Genomic DNA, 21,475 nt, shown 5'->3' with positions numbered 1-21,475 from the left:
ACCACACAGAAAGAAAGGAGGCTGTGGCCTGGAAGGGATGAGCAGAGGCCAAAGCCCAGTCCCAAGGCTGGGGCTGTGAGCTTGGGGAAGCTGCATCTTGCAGGAGCTGGGTCTCTGGCACTGGTTTCCAAGCCTCCTGCCCATGTAGGTGACTGTGACTGATGGCCTGGGCACTGGTGGGAGGCAATGGAATCTCTGGGATAGCATCTGGGAGCTCCCGGTGCATCCTGTACACAGCCCCATGCAAACCTCTGCAAAGCAAGACTGGCATCTGCGTGAACGCACGGTTGTGCGGCTCTTCGCCTGTTCCTGACACCGTCATGGGCAGCTGGACACATCCGAGCTACCAGCAAGCCTTCCCATCCCTGCTTCACATGCTCGGTGGCACGCTGAAATGATATAGGTCTGGCAGGGTGGTTTGCAGCAAGAGGGACAGGTCCTGGCAAGGGCTGAAAGATCAGCAGAGCCGGCAGCAGGACCTGCCCTGCCTGTGCATTGCAGGGCTGGAGGAGGTCCCGAGGGGCTGGTTGGTGAGGAAGGGCTGTGCACTGAGGTAAAGGTTGTGGTGTCTCCAGGCTCTCCCAGTGGCAGAGGATGAAAATAGAAGGCAAAGCCTTGTGTTTTCTCCTTGGAAGCTCAAGAGGACCATCCTGGGACTGAGGGCATCTCTCTGCCATTCTCCCCAGCAAGGGCAGTCGGGTGCAGGGCATTGCAGCTACACGGCAGCAGCCATGTACCTGCAGTTACTTTCTCCCTCCCCAGGCAAGCTGATCTCCAAAGTCCTGGAGTCCTCAGTACAGGAAAGACATGGACCTGTTGGAGGTCACGAAGATGCTCAAAGGGCTGGAGCACCTCTCTTGTGAAGACAGGCTGAGAGAGTTGGGGTTGTCCAGCCTGGAGAAGAGAAGGCTCCAGGGAGACCTCGTAGCAGCCTTCCAGTACGTAAAGGGCCTATAGGAAAGCTGGAGAAGGACTGTTTACAAGGACGTGAAGTGAAAGGGGTAATGGCTTTAAACTAAAAGAGGGTAGATTCAGACTAGACATAAGGAAGAGATTTTTTTTATGCTGAGGTTGGTGAAACAGTGAAACAGGTTGCCCAGGGAGGTGGTAGATGCCCCATCCCTGGAAGTCTTCAAGGCCAGGGCTCTGAGCAAGCTGGTCTAGTGGCGCGTGTCCCTCCCCATAACAGGGAGGGTTGGAACTAGGTGATCTTTAAGGTCCCTTCCAACCCAAACCATGAGATGATTCAATGATTCTATGAATGTCGTCCTGCAGACATGCCAGGACCATCTAGTGTGAATACCAGGAGCAGGATGTACAGGCTGCCTGAGATTGGCCTACCTGTCTTGTTTATCCATTTTGATTATCAGTGACTGGGTGGGTGCCTGTCCCATAAGATCCACTGTTCTGGCCTTCCCAAGCGATGCTGAGGCACCATCCCAGATGTCCCTCTGCAGAAACCCTGAGCATCAGGCTGGGAGTGTAAGCAGGACTCCAAGCTCTATCTTGTCTCCAGATGTGTCCTAGTTTCTCAGCTATTGTACATGCCTTCAGCCTTCCCCTCCCTCCCCTCCCTTCACTTTATGGGACCACCACCATCCTGTACTGAGTTTTCAAACCCTCTTGCCTCACATAATGAGCAGATCCTGGGCAGTCTCTCCATGCCACCAGCATGCTGAGTGCTTTACAGCCAATCTGAACCGTTGGCTCCATGCGTCCCATCTCTATCACATCAGATTTTGGTGTCCTCAGCTAGGCTTCTTGCCTGCCCTACTCTGCAGGCAGCCTTGTGCTCTTCAGAGCTCATCGCTTTACCTGCAAGCCCCAGGGAGGTATTAATGCATCTGTTCCTCCTCTGTGATACAACTTTTTGTGGAGAACGAACAAGGGGGTTTTTGTAAGTAAAATTCTAAGAATTGCCATTCCCTGGGCGCCCAAAGTGTGTTTGATCATGTTCAAGTGACACTGCAGGGATTGAAGGTACGTTAAGTAATTACAGGAGAGCGTTAAAATTCAATGCAGTTCTCACTGTTCAAAATGTGTCCAGATATTCACATTTCCATTGGATGACATGCAGGTCACCTGCATCTTTTGTTGTGACTGTGTCCCCAGGCATTTGCTGTTTGCTGCAAAGTTCCGATATCTGGAGTCGTGGGAAACCAATAAATCTCCAGCTTTCAGCTTGCAAAATAAACATGGATAAAAAGTGATAATCAAAACCCAGAAGACTACAAAATAGGACCCATATGGTCTTACTTTTTAGACAAAATCCCACTATTTGAAGAAGAGGGCCTGAATTTTTTTACCATGAGGGTGGTGAGGCACTGGACCAGGTTGCCCAGAGAGGTGGTAGATGTCCCATCCCTGGAAACATTCAAGGTCAGATTGGTCGGGAATCTGAGCAACCTGATCTGGTTCAAGATGTCCCTGCTCATGGCAGGAGAGTTGAACTAGATGACCTTTAAAGGTCCCTTTCAACCCAAACCATTCGATGATTCTATGAATGTCTGATGACTGTCCATGTTCAGTCTTTCTGCTTCATATTCAGACACCCTTCTTTAGAAACCTCTTTCATATCTTAATGGGTCAAGGTGTATGTGTCCATGTCCAGACTGTTTGTGCATGCATCAGTAAAACATTGCTCTCCATTGCACTGACCTCAAAACTTCTCAACCATCTCTGTTTCCAGTGTGACATCTCCCAGCCCACTCTGGGGGACCTAGTTTTGCAGGTTGGACGTGCTCTGTGGACTGGGTGGCCTCTGCTGGCCTTAGCAGAAGGTGACTCCCACCACTGCCCCTTCTCTGTCAGGATATTTCATGGAGCAGAGTCCATTTCCTGCCATGCATGGTAGTTGTAGAGAGTGATCAGGTCTCCCGTCAGCCTCCTCTTCTCCAGGCTAAACAACCCCAGTTCCCTCAGCTGCTCCTCATCAGACTTGTGCTCCAGACCCTTCACCAGCTTCATTGCCCGTCTTTGCACACGCTCCAGCCCCTCAACGTCCTTCCTGTAGTGAGGGGCCCGAAACTGAACACAGTATTCCAGCTGCTGCCGCCTCAGCAGGGCCGACTACAGGGGGACGATCACTGCCCTAGTCCTGCTGGCCACACTGTCTCTGATACAAGCCAGCATGTTGTTGGCCTCCCCGGCACGCTGCTGGCTCATATTCAGCCCGCTGTCGACCAACACCCCCCAGGTCCTTTTCCACCAGGCGGCTCTCCAGCCACTCTGCCCCAAGCCCGTAGCGATGCCTGGCGTTGCTGTGACCCAAGTGCAGGACCCGCCACTCAGCCTTGTTGAGCCTCATGCAGCTGGCCTCAGCCCATCCATCCAGCCTGTCCAGATCCCTCTCTAGAGCCTTCCTACCCTCAAGCACAGCAACACTCCCCACCAACTTGGTGTTGCCTGCAAACCTACTGAGGGTGCACTCGATCCCCTCGTCCAGATCATTAATGAAGCTATTCAAGAGCACTGGCCCCGCTACTGAGCCCTGAGGAACACCACTTATGACTGACCGCCAGCTGGATTTCACTCCATTCGCCACACCTCCTTGGGCCCGGCCGTCCAGCCAGTTTTTCACCCAGCAAAGAGTACGCCCGTCCAAGCCATGAGCAGCCAGTTTCTCCAGGAGAAGGCTGTGGCAAACAGTGTCAAAGGCTTTAATATTGTCCAGGTAGACAACATCCACAGCCTTTCCCTCATCCACTAAGCGGGTCACCTTGTCACAGGAGGAGATCAGGAGAGTCAAGCAGGACCTGTCTTTCATAAGCCCATGCTGACTGGGCCTGATCACCTGGCTGTCCCGAACGTGCTGCATGGTGGCGCTCAGGATGATCTGCTCTATAACAATGGGGCTGGGGGTCACCCAACTGGAAAGAAGCTCTGCAGAAAAGGCCCTGGGGATCCTGGTGGACACTGAGTTGAACATGAGGCAGCAATGTACCCTTGCTGCAAAGAAAGCTAACGGTGTCCTTAGCTGCATTAGGAGGAGCATTGCCAGCACATCTCAGCATTGGTGAGGCCACACATGGAGTACTGTGTCCAGTTCTGGGCTCCCCAGTACAAAAGAGACGTGAACCTACTGGAGAGAGTCCAGCGTTGGGCCACGAAGATGATGAGGGGACTGGAGCATCTCTCGTATGAGGAAAGGCTGAGGTGGGACTCTTTAGCCTGGAGAAGAGAAGGCTCAGGGGGATCTCATCAAAGTCTATAAGTATCTGACGGGAGGGTGCATAGAAGATGGATCCAGGCTTTTCTCAGTGGTGCGCAGTGTCAGGAGAAGAGGCCATGGGCACAACCTGAAACACAGGAGGTTCCCTCTGAACATCAGAAAACACCGTTCTACTATGAGGGTCACAAACAGTGGCACAAGTTGCCCAGAGAGACTGTGGAGTCTCCATCCTTGGAGATATTCAAAAGCAACCAGTTGTAGGTGGCCCTGCTCGAGCAGAAGGGTCAGACTAGATGATCTCCAGAGGTCCCTTCCAACCTCAACCATTCTGTGATCCTTTGAATTCTTCGCAGGTGGCTGCTGGGAGCACAGCATGTCCCCTGAGTGGCCATCTCCAACTCTGGCTGCTCCCTCTTGATGCTGTTAAACCCGTGTTTGGGTGCGGAACACAGAGGTCCCTTCTCCAGCTCAAGGTAGGTGGCGGGGGGAAGAAGTGGCAAGAGCCGAAAGGGAAATTTCTGATCGTCCCACAGACTCAGGTTGTGTACCAGCTATAGGAATGCTTCTGCAGACCCTTCCCCGATGCCCACGAGACCCATCAGAAAACATGAGACAGGCTCTGCAGCAGTTGTTGGAAAAAGTAGAGCTGAAGGAAAAATGATGTTCTCTGTGAGACTTGCTGTAGGATGGATCTGCTGAGCCATGCTAGGCAGAGAAACCTGCTCGAAGCCAGAGGAGCAAGGTGAGCTCAAGGAGACTCAGTTTGTGGCCATCCAGGGTTTTGAGCTGATCCCTAGAGCTATGGGTGGCATAGTCACACAATTCTGTCCCTCCAAACCCTTTGCCTTCTCCATCCTTTTTCTAACAAAGCATGCATGTAGACATCAAACTAAATCACAGGTAGGTTGTGCACCACACATGGGTCAGCAATCCTGGAGCAGGGATCAACCTTGGCTGGGGACAACCTTGCTAAGGCCCCTGTCCATCGCTGCCCTTCAGGCCTGGGCTCTCCGCCTACCTTGTTAGGAGGAAAACCGATTTGGAGGTGGACTTGCGCAATCATCACCTACATCATGGTGGTGTTATCCTTCTCCAAGGATGTAAGCAGGCATGGAGAAGAGTGGTTCCACCACTGACATGACTCACAGACACCAGCTCATGCCTGCTGTCCCCTCCAGAGCACAGCAACATGGATCAGCCTACCTTGGGATGAGTGGCCACCGGGGTTAGTCAGGGCCACGGGCCTTCACGTCACCAGGTCCTAGGTCAATGCCGCAGCTAATGCATTGGTTGCTGCTCGCATGCTGTAGCGAGTCAGAGGAGAAGACATCCCTGCCTGCGCTGGGCTCTACTCTGCTGTCCCGAGCTTTGGGTGGAGGTCATGGGGCTGCTTTTGACCCTCAGCTCCAAAGGGTTGGGGACAAGGGGTCCTGGACAACTTTGTGGTCCAGGAATGGGTGGAATGTTGTTGTGTGGGGAGAAGTCGTGGTAGCCCAAAATCCTTCTGGCCTTCAAGCTTGTTTTCCTTGCATGGACTGCCAAGCCCACACTGATCCTCCAAGAGCAGTAGATGCCATGCAAGCTGGTGGTTACTGGGACAGAGCCTGGAGTAACTGAGGCTGACCCAGTCACTGCTGAGGTCATTCACTGCTGAGGTTAGACCCTTAAGGTCACACGAGGTGACCCCGTTGAAGCAGGGGATGGCGTCCTCAAAGTTGAGAGCAGAGCCCTGTCTCGGACATACCACAAAACTGCTCCGTGGCCTGTCCCATCACACGCATGTTCACATTGAGCTCATCCAGGCACATGTTTTGGGGCTGGTTTTAATCTAGTTCCTTCACTGGATCTCTTCTGAGGTTGCAGTGAAGAGCACGTGGGCCAAATCACCTTGATTTCCAGCAGCCTCTGTGCAGGATCACATCTCCCCTTGGTGTAAGCGAAGATGATGACCATGGTCTTTCTTGGATCAAGGTGCCCAGGAAGAAGGAGGTAACTGCACATACACATCTCAAAGGAGCTTGGAGGAGAACATATGATGTTCTTGGGTCTTTCTGCTCCAAAAAACTACCACCTGAACATCAAGATGTTACGTCCATGGCAAAGACCATTAGATGAGCACCCAGGAGGTGGGCCGTGGGCACCCCTGCACTGGAGATGCCGATCCCAACACCATCCTGGTGAGACGCCCAGGAGGACAGTGGGCCAAATTCCTTCAAATTTGCAAGTCAGGAATTAGGTTGGGGCTTGAAAGGGAATAAAAGAGTTTGTGGGTGATTTCGTACCGTGACCGAACTTGTCCCCTCCTGACAAATTGAAGCCAATGAGCTGCTTCTCCCAATTCCTTTAGCAATGCAATCCCCAAATACTTGGGCATGGAGCAAAAGCTGCTCCAAGTTCTCCTGGTGTCCTCAACTCAAGTGTCACCCCAGCCAGGTGTCCCTCATCGGATGTGCATCAACCTCCTCCCCCCAACCATTTTGGGCTTCACTCTTGGGGTGCTCAGGCCATTGGGGTGCCCCCTGTTATGAACAAAAGGGGGACGGCATGGAGAGGTGTCGATGGGCGTCACGGTGAGGAAACATCTGATGGAGAAGGAGGAGCGAGGTGATGGGAAGGGGATTGGATAAGGAAACCAGGCTGGTAAAAGAAGAGTTTAGACTGGAGAGGACCCCCCAAGTCGGGGAGACTGGGCAGCGCTGGCATGGCCCCAGGGTGCTGGGGTGTGTGCGTCCCCAGTCTGGGGTCCCCATCCATCCCAGTGACACCAGGGAGGGACCTGGGTACAAGGACATGGGGGGAGGTCAAGGAGATGTGGGGGGACACGGGGGCTGTGGGGTGCTGGGGGACATGGGACCCATGGGGTGCTGGGGGGTACAGTGGGGTGCTGGGGGGACACAGGCCGGGGGGGGGGTGTGCTATGGGGCACAGGGGGTCACTGTGGGGTGCAGGTCCAGGGGGACCTGTGGGTCACAGGGTGCTGTGGGGCACAGTGTGTGTGCGTGGCAGCGTGTGTGTGTGCACACGTGTGATGTGTGCTAGTGCGTGTGCAGTTTGTGTCTGCACCGTGCAGCGCATGTACGTGCACAGTGCGCGGTGTGTGTACGTGCACATGTATGTACGTGTTGTACAGTCATACATGTGCGTGTGTGGACGTGTATGTGCACTGTGCCCACAAGCGTGTGCCACGACCGTGTGCGTGCTGCATCCATATGGACTTGTTTGTGCACACGCACGGCCACGGCGTGCACCGTGCGTATAGGTGTGCACCGTAAGTGCGCATACGCGTGCACTGTGCGCGGCGTGTTTGTGGACGTGTGAAGTGCTTACGCTGTGTATGTGCACACGCATGGACGTACGAGTGGTACAGATGTGTGCGCAGCGTGCTGCATGCGTGCACGTGTGTACGGAAATGCACGCTGCACCCGAGGTACGTGTAGCTGCACGTGCACGTATGCACATGCGGGTGCACTGCGTACACACGTGCACCCGCGTGTGCGCCACTTGTACGCGTGCGTACGCAGGCGTACATGGGCGCGCTGCAGGCGCGCGTGCTTGTACGCGCCTTGCGCACGCGTACGCACACCTGCGCCGCGTTTCCACGCGTGCGGGCGCACACGCGCGTGCTGTATGTCTACGCGTGTGCGCACACATGTGCGGCGTCGGCACGCCGGCACGCGCGTGCGCGTGCACTCTACGCGTATAGAGGCGTGAACTGCACGCGTACAGGTGCGCGCGCACGCGCGCGCCCCGCAGCCACGCGACGGCGCGCGCCCCCTGCCCACGCATGCGCGCGCGCGCCCGCGCCCCGCCGAACTACCACTCCCATCAACCCTCGCGGTTCTCCCCGCCCCCTCGGTGGGCGAGTGGAGGGGGCGTGGCTTGGGGCGGGGGGAAAAAGAGGGGGCGTGTCGGAACCTCCTCGGCTCCGCCCCCTCCACCTCTCCCCATTGGCGGCGCCTCCGTTGTCGCTGGTGACGGCGGGACGCGGCGGGGCCGCGGCGCGAGCGCCGGCCTCAGTCGGTTGGCGGGGCGGGGGGGGTGGGGGGTAACTCGGGGGGAGGGGGGGGGGTTGGATTTTGGGGTCGGTTTTGTCTTGGTCGGTTGCACCGGGATCATGGGAGGCCGAACCGGGACCGGGACCACCGCCGAGCGGTAGGACCGCCGGGAACATGGCGGAGAGGTGAGAACCGGTACCGCGGGGTGGGGGTGGGGTTGAGGGGGGGGGGGGGGGTTGCGCCCTCAGAGGGGGCCTGAGGCCTACGCGGGGGAGGGCGGTTGGGGCCTGCTCCCCCTATCCTAAGCGGCCCAGACCCCCCTCAGCGCCCCCGGGGGGCCTAAGGCCCCCCGGGGGCGCTGAGGGGGTTCTGGGCCCCTTTTTCTTACCCTTAGAGGGGGTTCTTCCTTGTCTCCCCCTCTCCATAGGGGTTATGGGGGTGTCCCCACCTCTTTGGGGTGCCCTGAGTGGTGTTTGCCCCCCCCCCCTCACCTTGGGGGAGGGGGGGGTCTGTTTGTGGCCCTTTTGAGTGAGGGGGGTGTTTTCTCCTCTGGGGGGGGATGGGTTTTATTAAGGGGGGATGTCAGAACCATCTTGGGGTTTGGGGCGGGTTTTTTTTTGGGGGGGGGGGGATTTCACACCTGCTCTGCATGGGGGAGGTTTGGATCCTAACCCCACCCTGCTCTCTGTGTGTGTGGGGGGGTGAATCCCAACTCCACTCTGTCCCCCCCCTCTTTTTTTTTTTTTTTTTTTGAGGGGGGCTGGATGCACCCACCTGGTTCCCTGTGGTTGCAGTAGGGAGATGGGGGGGGGGGGACTGGATCTCAACCCCACCCTGATTTCCAGAGGTGCATTGGTAAAGCGGAGAGGGGGGGAGAGGGCCTGGATCCCACCCTGCTCCCTGATGAAGGGGGGTTATGGAGGGGCTGGATCCCACCCTCCTCCCCGTGGGGGTAACGAAGGGGCTGGATCCCCCCCCCCATCCCACCCTGCTCCCTGTGGAGGGGCTGGATCCCACCCTGCTCCCCATGGTGGGGGGGTATGAAGGGGCTGGATCCCACCCTACTCCCTGTGGATGCTCTGCAGGGTGGGGATTTATGGATGGGATGGATTCCCCCCTCCCATGGGATGCAGCCAGGGGAGGTATTTTTACGGAGGTGTAAGGTGTGGCAGGGCTGAAGGGGGGTGCGTGGGGATGGGGGGGGGCGGCAAACAGGGTGCTGTGCAAGTGGGTGTGGATGCAGGGATGCGCTGGGGAAGGGGTGCAGGCAGGGATGGGGCTGCCTGCAGGGGCTGGGTGGGCTGGGGGAGGCGGATGGTGGGGCTGCAGCAGGGAGCGAGCGCAGAGGTTTGGAGGGGGATGCACTGGTCTCAGAGGGGGGAGAAATGGCCGAGTTGTGGTGTTTGTGCTGGAATGGGGTTTATTTATTTCACGTGTGCAGTGGATGGCGAGCTGCTGCTTGGGGCTTTTTTTTTTTTTTTTCCTCCTCTCTGCGCTGCTCTGCTGCTTCCCCAGACCTGCATTCTCCGGCTGCAAAAACTGCAGGATGGGAATTTTTTTTTTTTTTTTCCCCTCCTTCCTTCGCGATAGCAGTTTAATCAACCCTTGGGTGACCTCTACAGATAAACCCGCAGCTGCTGTGCTCCAGTACCTCACCTGGCACATGCAGCTGGGTTTTAAAAGAAAATTAATGACATTGGGGAGCTTGGTGTGAGCCCTTGGGTACCTGCAAGCAGCAGGTGGCTTGGACAGGGTGTGCCTCTGGCTGGGTGTATTTGGACCAGTTGTAGGCAAGGTGTGACACTGTGCTTCGTGTCACCAGGCCAGCGTCGGTGGCCATGCTGTTACCACTACCATCCGTGGATGGTTGGTTGATCTCCTCCATGAAGCATCTGCCCAGGACTGTAGCTGCAGCTGAATGTTAATATACCACATGATCGTTAAAAACAGCGTGATTGCACCTTGTGGAAAAATCTGTTGCCTTCATTTGCAGCAATGTTGAGAGCTGATTTCTTTGGTGCTAGGGGGAACCAACACCCTCGCAATTCCATCATCTGGCTGCTGAAAACTGTCTCGCTGCTGACTTTGGGGGGGGGAGACTGACAGTACTTGGTATTTGGTGCTTGTGGATGTGAATTAGTCTGTGGTTTGAGATCTTGGCTTACACTTGCACGATGCGATCTTCAAGAGGCATTTATCAGCCAACATTTAGTTCTGTTACCAAGTATTGTTCCATGCTGTACACCTCTATTTTTTTTTTTGGAAGGGAGAAGCTATATATTTCTTCCCCATCGCTTAGGATGGGTGTAAGAGGGAGAGCTCAAGACATCTAACGATGCTACCCTTTCTCCACTCAAAGGGAAGCACAGGCATCTCCCATGGGGTTTTGTAGATCCTTGTCCATCAGCAACCAGTAACTTCTTTTCTGCGTGTCTTGGCCAGTGCCTACACTCGGCTGATCAGGAGCTATCTTCCCAGCCTAAAATTTGGATTAATATAACTCTGCACTGGAGTTTGAATCACTGATGGCAGCGTACCTCATTCCACCAGTACCTGGAATGGCTTTCAAGTCTAAATGACTCTTTAATGTTAATCTCAACGACTTGAGTTATGCTAATACCCTTGGGAGAGATAATTTCCGTGTTCTTCCTTTGGGAAGAAAGACATATGTTGAGGCCCTCAATCTCTAGTGAAGTCTTTGCTCTGATGCTAAAAGAGCCGCTGATGGGATATTTCCCGCTGAAATCTATGGTTGCTGTATTCTTCCTGCTGCAGATCAAGACAAAACTAAGGTCTAGCCTGTCTGCGAGCCAGATGTCTTCGTGTAGTTCTCTTCCAAAGGAGGCTGCTAGCAAGACATCAAGATTTGTCAGTGGCTTAAAAAGAGGGGAGGGAGCAAACTTGCCGTCCTCCTGGTAAAATTAATATTGCTGATATAAAGGTGCCTGAGAAGTGCTCGCAGCTGAATTTCTGTGCTCTATTGTTAACTTCATTTGAGGAGCCTGTAACTGTAATTCCTGGCTATACTGTACATGGCTTAAATTAGGTCATTAACTACCCTAATAAGAGAAGCAGAAATGCCATAGTCTCCTGTAACCTGCAGCTCGGAGGGAGGGAGAGAGAGGAGAAGCAACCAGTTGGCCAAGAGCCCAGAGCTTCATAGCTTGCAGCTGAAGAAAAGGTGGGTGAATAGATGCAGGAGGATAAATGTGGTGAAATCTGGTGCTGGCTGGATCTTTGCTGGGAAGGTCCCGCCGTTGCGTGCCGTGGGACTTGCTGCTGGGGTGTTGTGTCGAGGTGGTGGGAGCGAGGAGAGGTTGGAGAATCGTAAACTCATTTAGGTTGGAAAAAGACCCTTAAGATTATCAAGTCCAACAGTAAAAGATTGGAAGGAGAGGGAGACTGCTGAAGTCTGGACTGTTGAAGTTTGTCCAAATCCTGAGTGACGTTGCATTTCACAAAGGATTTTCCTGATACCCATGACGGTGAGCATGTGATTGGTGAGTGCACAGTTTTGGGTTTGATTTTGGGAATTACTTAATTTTTTTTGCTGCTGCTGTCCTATCAGGACAGGAGCCAACTTCTACCCTGGCTGCAACCACAAAATGAGGTTTTTTGGTTAGTCCTAGACAGCTGCTTTAACTGCTAAACTTAACAGTGATGCCAGCTGTACTCTTGACCAGCTTTATGAAGATTAATGAAGATATGTTTATGTATGGTAACGAACCTGGCAACATAAGAGCAGTGAGATGACACAGGTTGTGTGGAGAGCAAGGCTGTCTTTTTATTCTGATTTATAAATATTTTCCATCTGCCTTGTTCTTCCTGGCCTGTATTGTGCATTTCAAACCTGTGATCATGGGTTATAACTATATGAGTGGTAAGATAGCATCATCTTGAAGCAGGAATATCGGGCCTAGACCTGATGGCTGAGAGAGCTTCTGCAACCCATCAACTAGTTGTAGGCTTTCCAGACATTTTAGGTTATGTAGTTGAATCCTAGATTCTGTCCAAAATAATAATTATTAAAAAAAACCAACCCAAAAAAAAGGATTTTATGGAATGCCTGGCTTCTGAAAAATAGGAAAATAGCATCTGCGCACCCGTGATTGATTTGACGTCAGACCTCCTGGGCATGTGTTGTCAAACAGCCCTGCGCAAGGGCAGAGCTGCTCAGGAGCACAGTAGATCTGGTGCGTGTTTGTTTTGCTTGCCTGTTTACAGAGCTGCTCCTCCACCTCTTTAATATTAAAAAAACCTGGTAAAATCTGGGACAATCCCAGCAGCCCGTCTGTACATAACTCTATCTTTAGAGCCGTGGCTTTCAGCAGTTGAATGCCTTATTGCCTGTGGTTGTGATATCTACAACTCATCTCTCAGTTAGGACTTCAAGTCTCTAAAATCCTGAAGCTGGTCCTGGCAGGATCATGGAATCGTAGTTGGAAGGGACCTTAAAGATCATCTAGTTCCGACACCCTCCACTAGCCCAGGTTGCCCAAAGCCTCATCCAACCTGGCCTTGAACACTTCCAGCAGGGAGTAAGGGATGTCCAGGCTGCATGTTGGGCTCTTCCTGACAGACTGAACTTTGCTGTGAAACCTCTCTTCCTAGAGAAGCGGCAGAGCCCTGTTTTCTGAAATAGTTCAGCTTAGGCTGGACATAGCATCGGAAAATCTTGTCATATGGAGCAATGTGACCCTTTGTGGTAAGAAAATGGAGGAGGCCTGTTGCATCGTGTAGCTCCTCTCTAAGGATAAGCCTGATGTTCTCAGGTAGAGTTCCAGGAAAGGAGTTTCTCAACTTTGTGCTTGTTGAAAGCTTGTTGAGGAGCTATCCCAGAGAATTAGGTGAATCCACAGTTCTGTACCTGGATTTGATGGTGACCTACTTTGGTCCTGAACAAGTCGTTAAGCTGCAGAAGATGCCATCAACTCCTGCCACCATGTGGGGGTTGTCATCTGGGAAATGTTTGTGGGGTTGAAGTCTTGAGCTGTAGAAACGTGCAGCATGTTGGTGTAGACAACTTCCTCCCACAAAGTAATTGCTTTAGATAGCAACCTAGGAGCAGCTTCCTAAATCCCCGTTCCAGCAGTGTCCTGTTGTGGTTTCTCCTCGTTCGGGTCAACTGACCTGACCATTATCTCCTGGGTCAATCTGCTCTGACTGCTCAGTCTGTATTTAGGCTGGTGAAGCTGAAGATCCAAGGCAAGATTTTCTGGGTAGGTTTCTAGGTAAACTATAATTTGGATAGCAGACACCGTGTCTCATGAGTAGGTATCTCGGTTTGAGACCGGTTCAGGCGAGGCCTAAGTCCTCAAACCATTCTGTCAATCGTATTCAGACCAAAGGCTTGGGGTGTGTTGTTCCTCTTCTGAAAGATGAAGGTTTTAGCAGCTCACCTCTAGTAACTTGTGAATATGCATGATTTAAAACAAACAAACAAACAAAATACCTACCCAACAACCTTTAAACGAAAACCCACAAACCCAAACGAAACCACTAAATACAACCGAGAAGTCTCTAGGGACTGGGCTGACTCCAGGAGTAAAAATAATGTATAATCTGGTCAGGTTGCAAGTTCCCTGATGGTGCAGCAGAGTGACGGAGGGGACTGGCTCCAAGGGATGGATTGTAAATCATCAGGTTTGGATTTTTAGGCTTGACTGTAGCCCCTGTCACTGTACGCCAGCGTTTTTATGGCATGCTTATTTGGACATGTTTGCCCCAGACAGTAAACATCAGTGAGAACTTCATTTTGGCTGCCGATTAAGATCACTACAAGTGTTACGATGACCTCTTCCCTCCAGTACCTTTAAAAAAATTATTTCTTGTTCCTGTCTTCAGCAGCCATGCTCTCCCTCCTGCATTTTTGCTTCAGTGATTATTTCCTTACATGCTCTAGATAGCGCATTGAACCTAGACCTTTCCTCTTCCTTCCCTGTCTCTTCTCAAAAAAAAAAAAAAAAAAAAAACCAAAAACATTTCTGCTGTAATACTTTTTTTTTTTTCCCACTTTGCAACTCATCCAGGCTGGCTATTTTTAATTCCAGTTGCCAAGAAGCAAGCAAGGGATAAATGTACTCCAGGTGCTGAGGGGAAAGAAGTGGAGCACGCTGTAGATGGCATCTGCACCGTGCCCTTGAAATTAGTCTTTACTCCTTAAATTGCTTGCTGGAACCCCCAAAGCTGGTTTTCTCGGTTTACCAGCTCCTGGCAGCAGTGAAAGAACCACATTGTGCTGAGAGGTGCCTCGTTTCTCAAATTCTTCATCCCTCGCTGTTTCTTTGGCCTTAATAGATCTGGTGATTGTATTTATTTTCTTGCTCTCGCTGCTGGGGCTGCTCCTGCCCTTTAAACATTCTCACAAACAGCTCTGCAAGAGCCAGTCCTTATGGATGCTCAATTTTTAAGGAGCCAAATACATTGCTCTGAGTTTCAGTACTGTCCCAGCTGATTGGCAGGCAACTGGATATCCTCATCTCTGCGCTCTCAAATGGAAAAAAAAAATAAATTTTTTTTTCAAATTGTTAAAGTATTTTTAAACAATAAACGGGAAGGAGATGGAAACGGGCAGAGAGGGTTCATTAACTGTGACGTGTAGTAACCCAGCGGTGTAATTTAGAGAGCAGAAACCACTATTCCCGCAGTGAAAGATGTGGAAATTTTTGATTGTTGATTAACATCTCATAAAACTTGTGGCAAATGAGGCCTGAAATAGACTGTCAGAGGGAGAAGGCTTTGCTTATTGTATTTTACAGACAGCGTGATCCTAGAAGGTTTTGTTCCTGGATTGAACGTTGATTGGAAGTTATGTTTCTGGTATGGAGCAGAGCTTTTTGACTTCTGGTTAAAGTTTGCTGACTTTAAACCGCAGTTTGACTGGGAAGCAAACCCTTGCTGGAAGGGAGGGAGAGGTGTAAGGGATGGGGGTTAGTGGTATCTGGGCTTGAATGTGGCATAGAGGAAAGATGCTTGGGGGTTTGCCGGTGTTATGGCCACCGGTGACTTAGCCAGCACTGGATCAGTCAATACCTGACCTAAAGGTGACTTGCAGGCTGCTCTTCTCTTATAACAGTGCTGTGCATAGGGACTGGGATTATAAATTAGAGTGAAAACCTCAGCAAACACTGGATAAAAATGCAGTGTTGCATGCAGAAACTTAGGATTTCTGACCTCGCTGTAGAATGGGCATATTCTGCAACTGTGTATATAGAATGGGTTGGGTTGGAAGAGACCTTAAAGCCCATCTGGTTCAAACCCCCTGCCATGGGCAGGGACACCCTCCACTAGCCCAGGTTGCCCAAAGCCCCATCCAACCTGGCCTTGAACGCTGCCAGGGAGCCAGGGGCAGCCGCAGCTTCTCTGGGCACCCTGTGCCAGGGCCTCAGCACCCTCACAGGGAAGGATTTCTGCCTCACATCCCATCTCCATCTCCCCTCCTGCAGCTTCAGGCCATTCCCCCTTGGCCTGTCACTCCCTGCCCTTGGCACCAGTCCCTCTCCAGCTTTCCTGTAGGTCCTCTTTACCTGCTGGAAGGCTGCTGTAAGGTGTCCCCAGAGCTTTCTCTTCTCCAGGCTGAACAACCCCAACACTGTTCCCATTTTACAGATGGGAAGAGAAGAGACCTTGATGTGTCAAAATCCGTGCAGTAAAATAATACAGGAGCCTGGGATCTCAGCTCTCTGAGCCGTGACTGGTTTTGACCATGCAGTCCCCTTCTTTACCACCGAGGAGTATAGAAAAATCTCTACGTTAAAGCTAGGTGCCTTCTTTGTGGTGTAGTCCCTACAGAAAACACACGTGCCTGGTCCATTTGTGCTCTTGTCAGATGCACGCGGTTTCTGGGCTGCCTCTTCCTGAGGTGATGACATTTCTCTGTCTGCCTCGTTGCATTTTTATTGATCTTCCCTCTCCACTCCGCACTCTGCTTGAATGTAAATGACTTCCACGGGCAACGTGTTTGGAAACCCAAGCTTTTTACCATCCAGAAACGTTACTTACTCTGTGAATTGAAGCTATAGTATTATGATTTTTATTGATCTTTCTGTAGTGCTTCTTGCAAGCCTGGGAGCTCTTCGCACACGGTTGGGAGAGATCATTGCATTAGATGGAAAAGTGCAATCGCAATCGACTGCAACGTGGCAGCTTCCTTTCTAGAAGAGAAAGAGGGACATTAGGGTGCATTTAAGTAACGGTGGAATTTAGGTTACTAGAGTCAACCCACGGTCTGTCCAGGAAGTTTAGACAAATAGTCCTTCCTTGAAGCCTAAATCCTTTAAAAGATTGTCCCCTACGAAACTCAGGGACAGCGTGCTGAGATGCAGAGTCACAGGTGGACTCGAAAAGGAAAATACTGCGTCTTGAAGAGCCTGTCTTGCTTCCTTTCGGTATGCTGGGGTGGCTTTTTTGGTGTCCATCTGTTAAATTACTCATGTTGGGGAACGCATTTCAAGCTGGCCAAGCAGTGCACTGAGTACACACGCAAGGCTTTGGAGGATATACGGATGTATCATCGGTTTTATTAGTAATTAAGCTGTCTCTTAAGTACTTTCTGAATCCTGTTGCCGACCTGAAGTTGGCTTTCTGGATGCTGTTGTTCTGCTTCAATAAGCTTCTTTACTCCCTTTAATCTAACGTGTGCATCTGTGAATCCACGTCCCCTCAAAGGCAGGGACAGGAGAAATCTTGTAGAGCCTTTTCTATGTGCCTGGTGCAACTGTGGTGGCTGAGGCTTTAAAAAAATAAATAACAAAAACACAAATGCCTCTTACTCGGGCAACATTTAATGTGGTCGGGAACATTTGGGAAGAATTAGGAAAAAGAAAAAACAAAACCACTAGGCGGAAAAATCACTGTTTGGAGCAGAGTTGAGGGTTCCGTGCGCATGCATCTCTGACCAGATCATCAGCCTCTCGGTGGGGCATGTGATTTTCTTCCACTTCCCAGAAAAGTAGTGGGATTTGGGTGAAATGAGCACAGAGGAGGTTGTTTGCCAAGGCTGCTGGACTCTGATTCCTGCTTTGCATCTGCTTGACTAAGCGTGACCTCTGTTCCTTGCTGCTTGGGGGTTTTGGTTGGTTTGTGGGTTTTTTTTTTTTTTTTGGAGTTGAGATCATCTTTCATCCCTCACTGGAGTTAAATCCAGTTGCTGTGTGGAGAAGGGAGCAGGTTGGCTCCCCGTGGTCCCTGGCAGCCTGTGCTGCCGTGGGTATTGCAAAAAGGGAGCGTGGAAGGGGGAGGACAAGAGGTTGCTCAATTTGCAGTAGCTACCTCGGGCTTCTGGTGGTTGTATCTCAAGAACATCCACAGCGCTGGCAGCTGAACACCTAAAGGAGCTGTTCACAAGGCAAGCTTTCTTCTTCCAGCAGTTTTCATTTCCGAGGTGGGAAGGAGATCCAGGTCTGAGTGATTTGAAACCCGTCCCCTTTGCAACATCCCTGGTGGATTTCTTACCTTTCTCCTTCATGGCAGTATACCTCAATGCTAATTTGAAAGGCAACGCTTCCTCCACCTCTCCAGTTCCTAAGAAACCTTCCCTTCATCTTTTTGACCTCTGCCTAAGGACTGCTCTGGGAAATAAGAGCAGGCATATCTCAGTACGCCAGTCTACATCCGGGATTAATATCAAAGCTCTTGTTAGAGCTTTTGTTTTTCTTTTTTCTTTTTTAGTCTCTGCCTAGCTTTGAGGAGAACAGAAAGGTGTTTCTTTGCTTCCTTGCACTAGGCAAGACTTGCTGTTTAGAAGGATCTCCACCCAGAGTTCTCCATTTGGGACTTACCATTTAGAATCATCAAATAACATGGGTTGGAAGGGACCTTTAAAGGTCATCTAGTTCAACTCTCCTGCCATGAGCAGGGACATCTTGAACCAGATCAGGTTGCTCAGATTCCCGACCAACCTGACTTTGAATGTTTCCAGGGATGGGGCATCTACCACCTCTCTGGGCAACATGTGCCAGTGTTTCACCACCCTCATGGTAAAAAAATCTCTTCCTTAGATCTAGTTTGAATCTCTCCTCTTTTAGTTTAAAACCGTTACCCCTTGTCCTATCACTACAGGCACTGTTAAAGTCTGTCTCCATCTTTCATAGATGCCCTTTAAGTACTGAAAGGCTGTAATAGCACAGAATGGCAGGGGTTGGAAGGGACCTCTAGAAATCATCTAGTCCAACCCCTCTGCTAGAGCAGGATCATCCAGAGCAGGTTGCACAGGATTGCGTCCAGGCGGGTTTTGAATATCGCCAGAGGAGGAGACTCCACAGTCTCTCTGGGCAGCCTGTCCCAGTGCTTGGTCACCCTCAGAGGGAAGAAGTCTTTCCTCATATTGAGATGGAACTTCCTGTGTTCCTGTTTGTGCCCATTGCCCCTGTCACTGGGCACCACTGAGAAGAGTCTGGCCCCATCCTCTAAACATCCACCCTTTATTTATTTATAAGTGTTAATCAGGATATGGATCCATATGGATCTTCATCCACAGTTATGCATTGGGACTGGCTGAACAGCGGCTCAAAGGTATGTTTCTGGAGAAGGCTGCAGGCAGACGTTCGCTCTCCTTGCGCTCCAAGCTTGATGATGCTCCAGCTCTGGTGCAGAAGTCGCACAGCACTGACAGTGAGGTGCTGGACCTTGATGGGGCTTCCTAACATAGGTGTGGATGAGAAATTCTGCTTGGTGGGTGGCAGCAGGCTCAGCTGGGGTGAAGGTCTCATGTGGATGATGCCGGGACCAGAGTAGCTTGCGTCACAATGAGTGTGTCCCTAATTGAGTGTGGCTTGATGAAATTGAGCAGTGGGGTTGCAAAAGGAAAGCACAGGAAGCTCTTTGGGTTTTAAAAAATTTCAGATTAAAAGAACTTTCATTAGGACCCCTGCCCCACCCAAGGCTGCAGAGAGCGTTCAGTTCCCTATTTCCACCTTCTGTGCCATTTTCAAGAGATGTTGTTGAATCTGTCAGAGCTCCCAACAGCACTGTTGTAAGAAAAAATTGCAAATGAATACATCAACACTGCTTTCATTTAGAAGCCTTTTGTTTTCCCCTTCTAGTTCTGCATATCTAATGTCTCCTTAATGTCACCTTGAGGAATCTATATTGTAGCGTGGTTGTTCAGTGCAGTGGATCGTATGTGTGAAAATAGGTGAAGTGTGTGTTCAAAAAACCACCACCCCAAAAAAAACAACCTCCATAGTGGTTTAGAGAACACCTTAGCACATTTTCTGTCTTGGCCTTTTATTTTTTTAGTAGGAAGTTCTCTAGGTTTTTGTTCAAGGTAAGTAATGTGCCTTGAACTTCAAACCATGACAAGTGCCTCTGCAGTAATTATTTTTCTGTCAAACTTGAGCTTGCCTAAGCAATACACCTTTCTTCATCAGCTGGAAGGGAGAAGGTGCGTGGACAGGGTTTTTTGTTACCAACAGAAGCAGGAATAAGCTTTGTAAGGAGACGAGGCTTGCTCTGAATGTATTGATCAGGGTTTTAAAGCCACCTGGACTGAGAAAATACAATGCCTGCCTTACTCAAAACCTGTTCTAGAAATTCAACAACTCAACTGTTGTAGCTTTTTCTTAAGAATAAATGATTTCCTGATGAATCCCTGCACCTCTGCATCACCTCTGTTTCTAGTGCTGATGTTCTCCACCATTCCTTTTCACCACCGTGGGATGGGCTTCCAAGCTGAGGCAAGATTCCTAACAAAAATAACTCTTCTATGAATTGTGTTAACAGTATCAAAAAGTAGGGTCTTGTACGGGAGAATGAAAAGTCAAGCCTGGGAACAAGGTTGACCATTAGCTACTAAAAGCAGAGCATGGAATGAGGTTGAGGAGGCCTTGTGTGGAGAAGACCTTAGAAAGAACATAGGATAATGCAGTGGGAGAAAACCAGGGCTTGTTTAGTCATCTGCAATCCCCCAAGTTGTCTTCTGAAAAGATGACACTCCAAACAGGAGACTAATACAAACCCTTGGGAGAAACCAAGCTTGGTGTGCAGGAGGAACAGGTTTGGCAGCAGAACCCTTCAGTTGTTGTCTGATGCTACTCTATGTAGGAAATATCTGGTCCAGACCTGTAAACCACAGGTTATATTGTGTCGCTGTAGCTGGTACTGATAGGCATACTTGTGAACGTTCCAGTCTATTAAAGGGGAATCTGTTTAAAGTTGTTCCAAAAGTGGATCCAAGATGATTAGAGATAGCGCTCCAAAAACACGGAGGAAAGTTTGGCTGGAGTTTATGGGTGGTGGTTATCTGTTTGAGATGCTGTGCTCTCATGAATGGTCTTGCTTGATCTTACCTGACTGTGGATGAGCTTTCCATCAGCTCTTTCCCATGCAGCACTGCAGGCATTATTTGTCTCTGTTCCTTGAATGTGTTACTTTAGTGAATCCGTGTGTCTTCTAAGCAAAGGGAGAGGTCTGTAGCCATTTGAATCTTGAGGTGCCTATTCTTTTAGCAATAGGGAAAAATATAAAAATCTGTGTATGTACTTCTGGATACTCCTGGCATATGTCTCTCCATCTGCACTTAGAGCATGCGGATAATGTGGCTAAAAACACACTTGCAGATAACACTGTATAAATTTTCCCCCTATGGAGTGCAAATATCTTTCATTAAGACTTTTAACTAGCCAAAAAGCAACCTTCCTGGGGTATAATTTTGCAGGTATACCTACGTATAAAGCAAGTCTACTCAGGCACTACAGAAAAGTCTCGTGTCTTGTAGTATAACCGCATGCTTCAAAGCACCTGACCCCTGGCTGATGACAAGGCAAGCCTTCAGAATGGAAGTGTGCTTGCTTTGCATTAGCATGGAGAACTGCAAACATTATGCATAGCTGCCCATACAGTAAAAACCAAAACAAAAATCCTTCGTTTTGGCACCCTGGGGTTAGATGCTACAAGCTAAGTTTCAAAGCTAAATAGACTGAGCTTAAGAGTAGGCCTTCTCTAGTGTAGATCCCACTGCTAAGACTTGAATTCCGATTCCCTTCTTTGTTTCATTTCACAGAAATGAAAGATGCAAAATACCTAAATGGGGAAAATTGAGGCTGGAGCAGTGTATTTAATATGCTAGTGCCATGAGCAGATTGGAGTTGGTTTCATTCTGGAGAACTTGTGAGCTTGGAAAAGGCACCGGCAGAGGCTAGTGGGGAAGACTGCAAATCTGCACATCGAAGTAATTAAAGGTTATCAATGACTCATGTATCTCCTTCCACCCACGTAACTGCGATACGAGTGCTTGCTTTCTCTTTTTGTAATGCATTTCAGAAATCATTTAACCCTCGGGATTATCTCTGCATTTTCAGCTCCCGTCCCA

At 50.4% G+C, this 21,475-nt stretch overlaps 1 protein-coding gene across 3 annotated transcripts in view; it reads left to right on the top strand.

Moving 5' to 3' along the window:
* The first annotated feature begins 8,221 nt into the window (after positions 1-8,221).
* The window catches only part of ARHGAP39 (Rho GTPase activating protein 39), a 149,562-nt gene continuing 136,308 nt past the window's right edge, over positions 8,222-21,475 (top strand). For all 3 annotated transcript variants that reach the window (XM_054817330.1, XM_054817331.1, XM_054817329.1), the window contains exon 1: positions 8,222-8,351. In XM_054817330.1, coding sequence (XP_054673305.1) covers positions 8,341-8,351 — 11 coding nt within the window. In that variant the 5' untranslated portion in view covers positions 8,222-8,340. The remainder of the gene's footprint in view (positions 8,352-21,475) is intronic.

Source organism: Grus americana, chromosome 2, assembly GCF_028858705.1.
Source record: "Grus americana isolate bGruAme1 chromosome 2, bGruAme1.mat, whole genome shotgun sequence".
NCBI classification, from domain to species: Eukaryota; Metazoa; Chordata; class Aves; order Gruiformes; family Gruidae; genus Grus; species Grus americana.
Note: the sequence above shows the minus strand (reverse complement) of the source record. Positions and strands in the feature narration are given on the sequence as shown.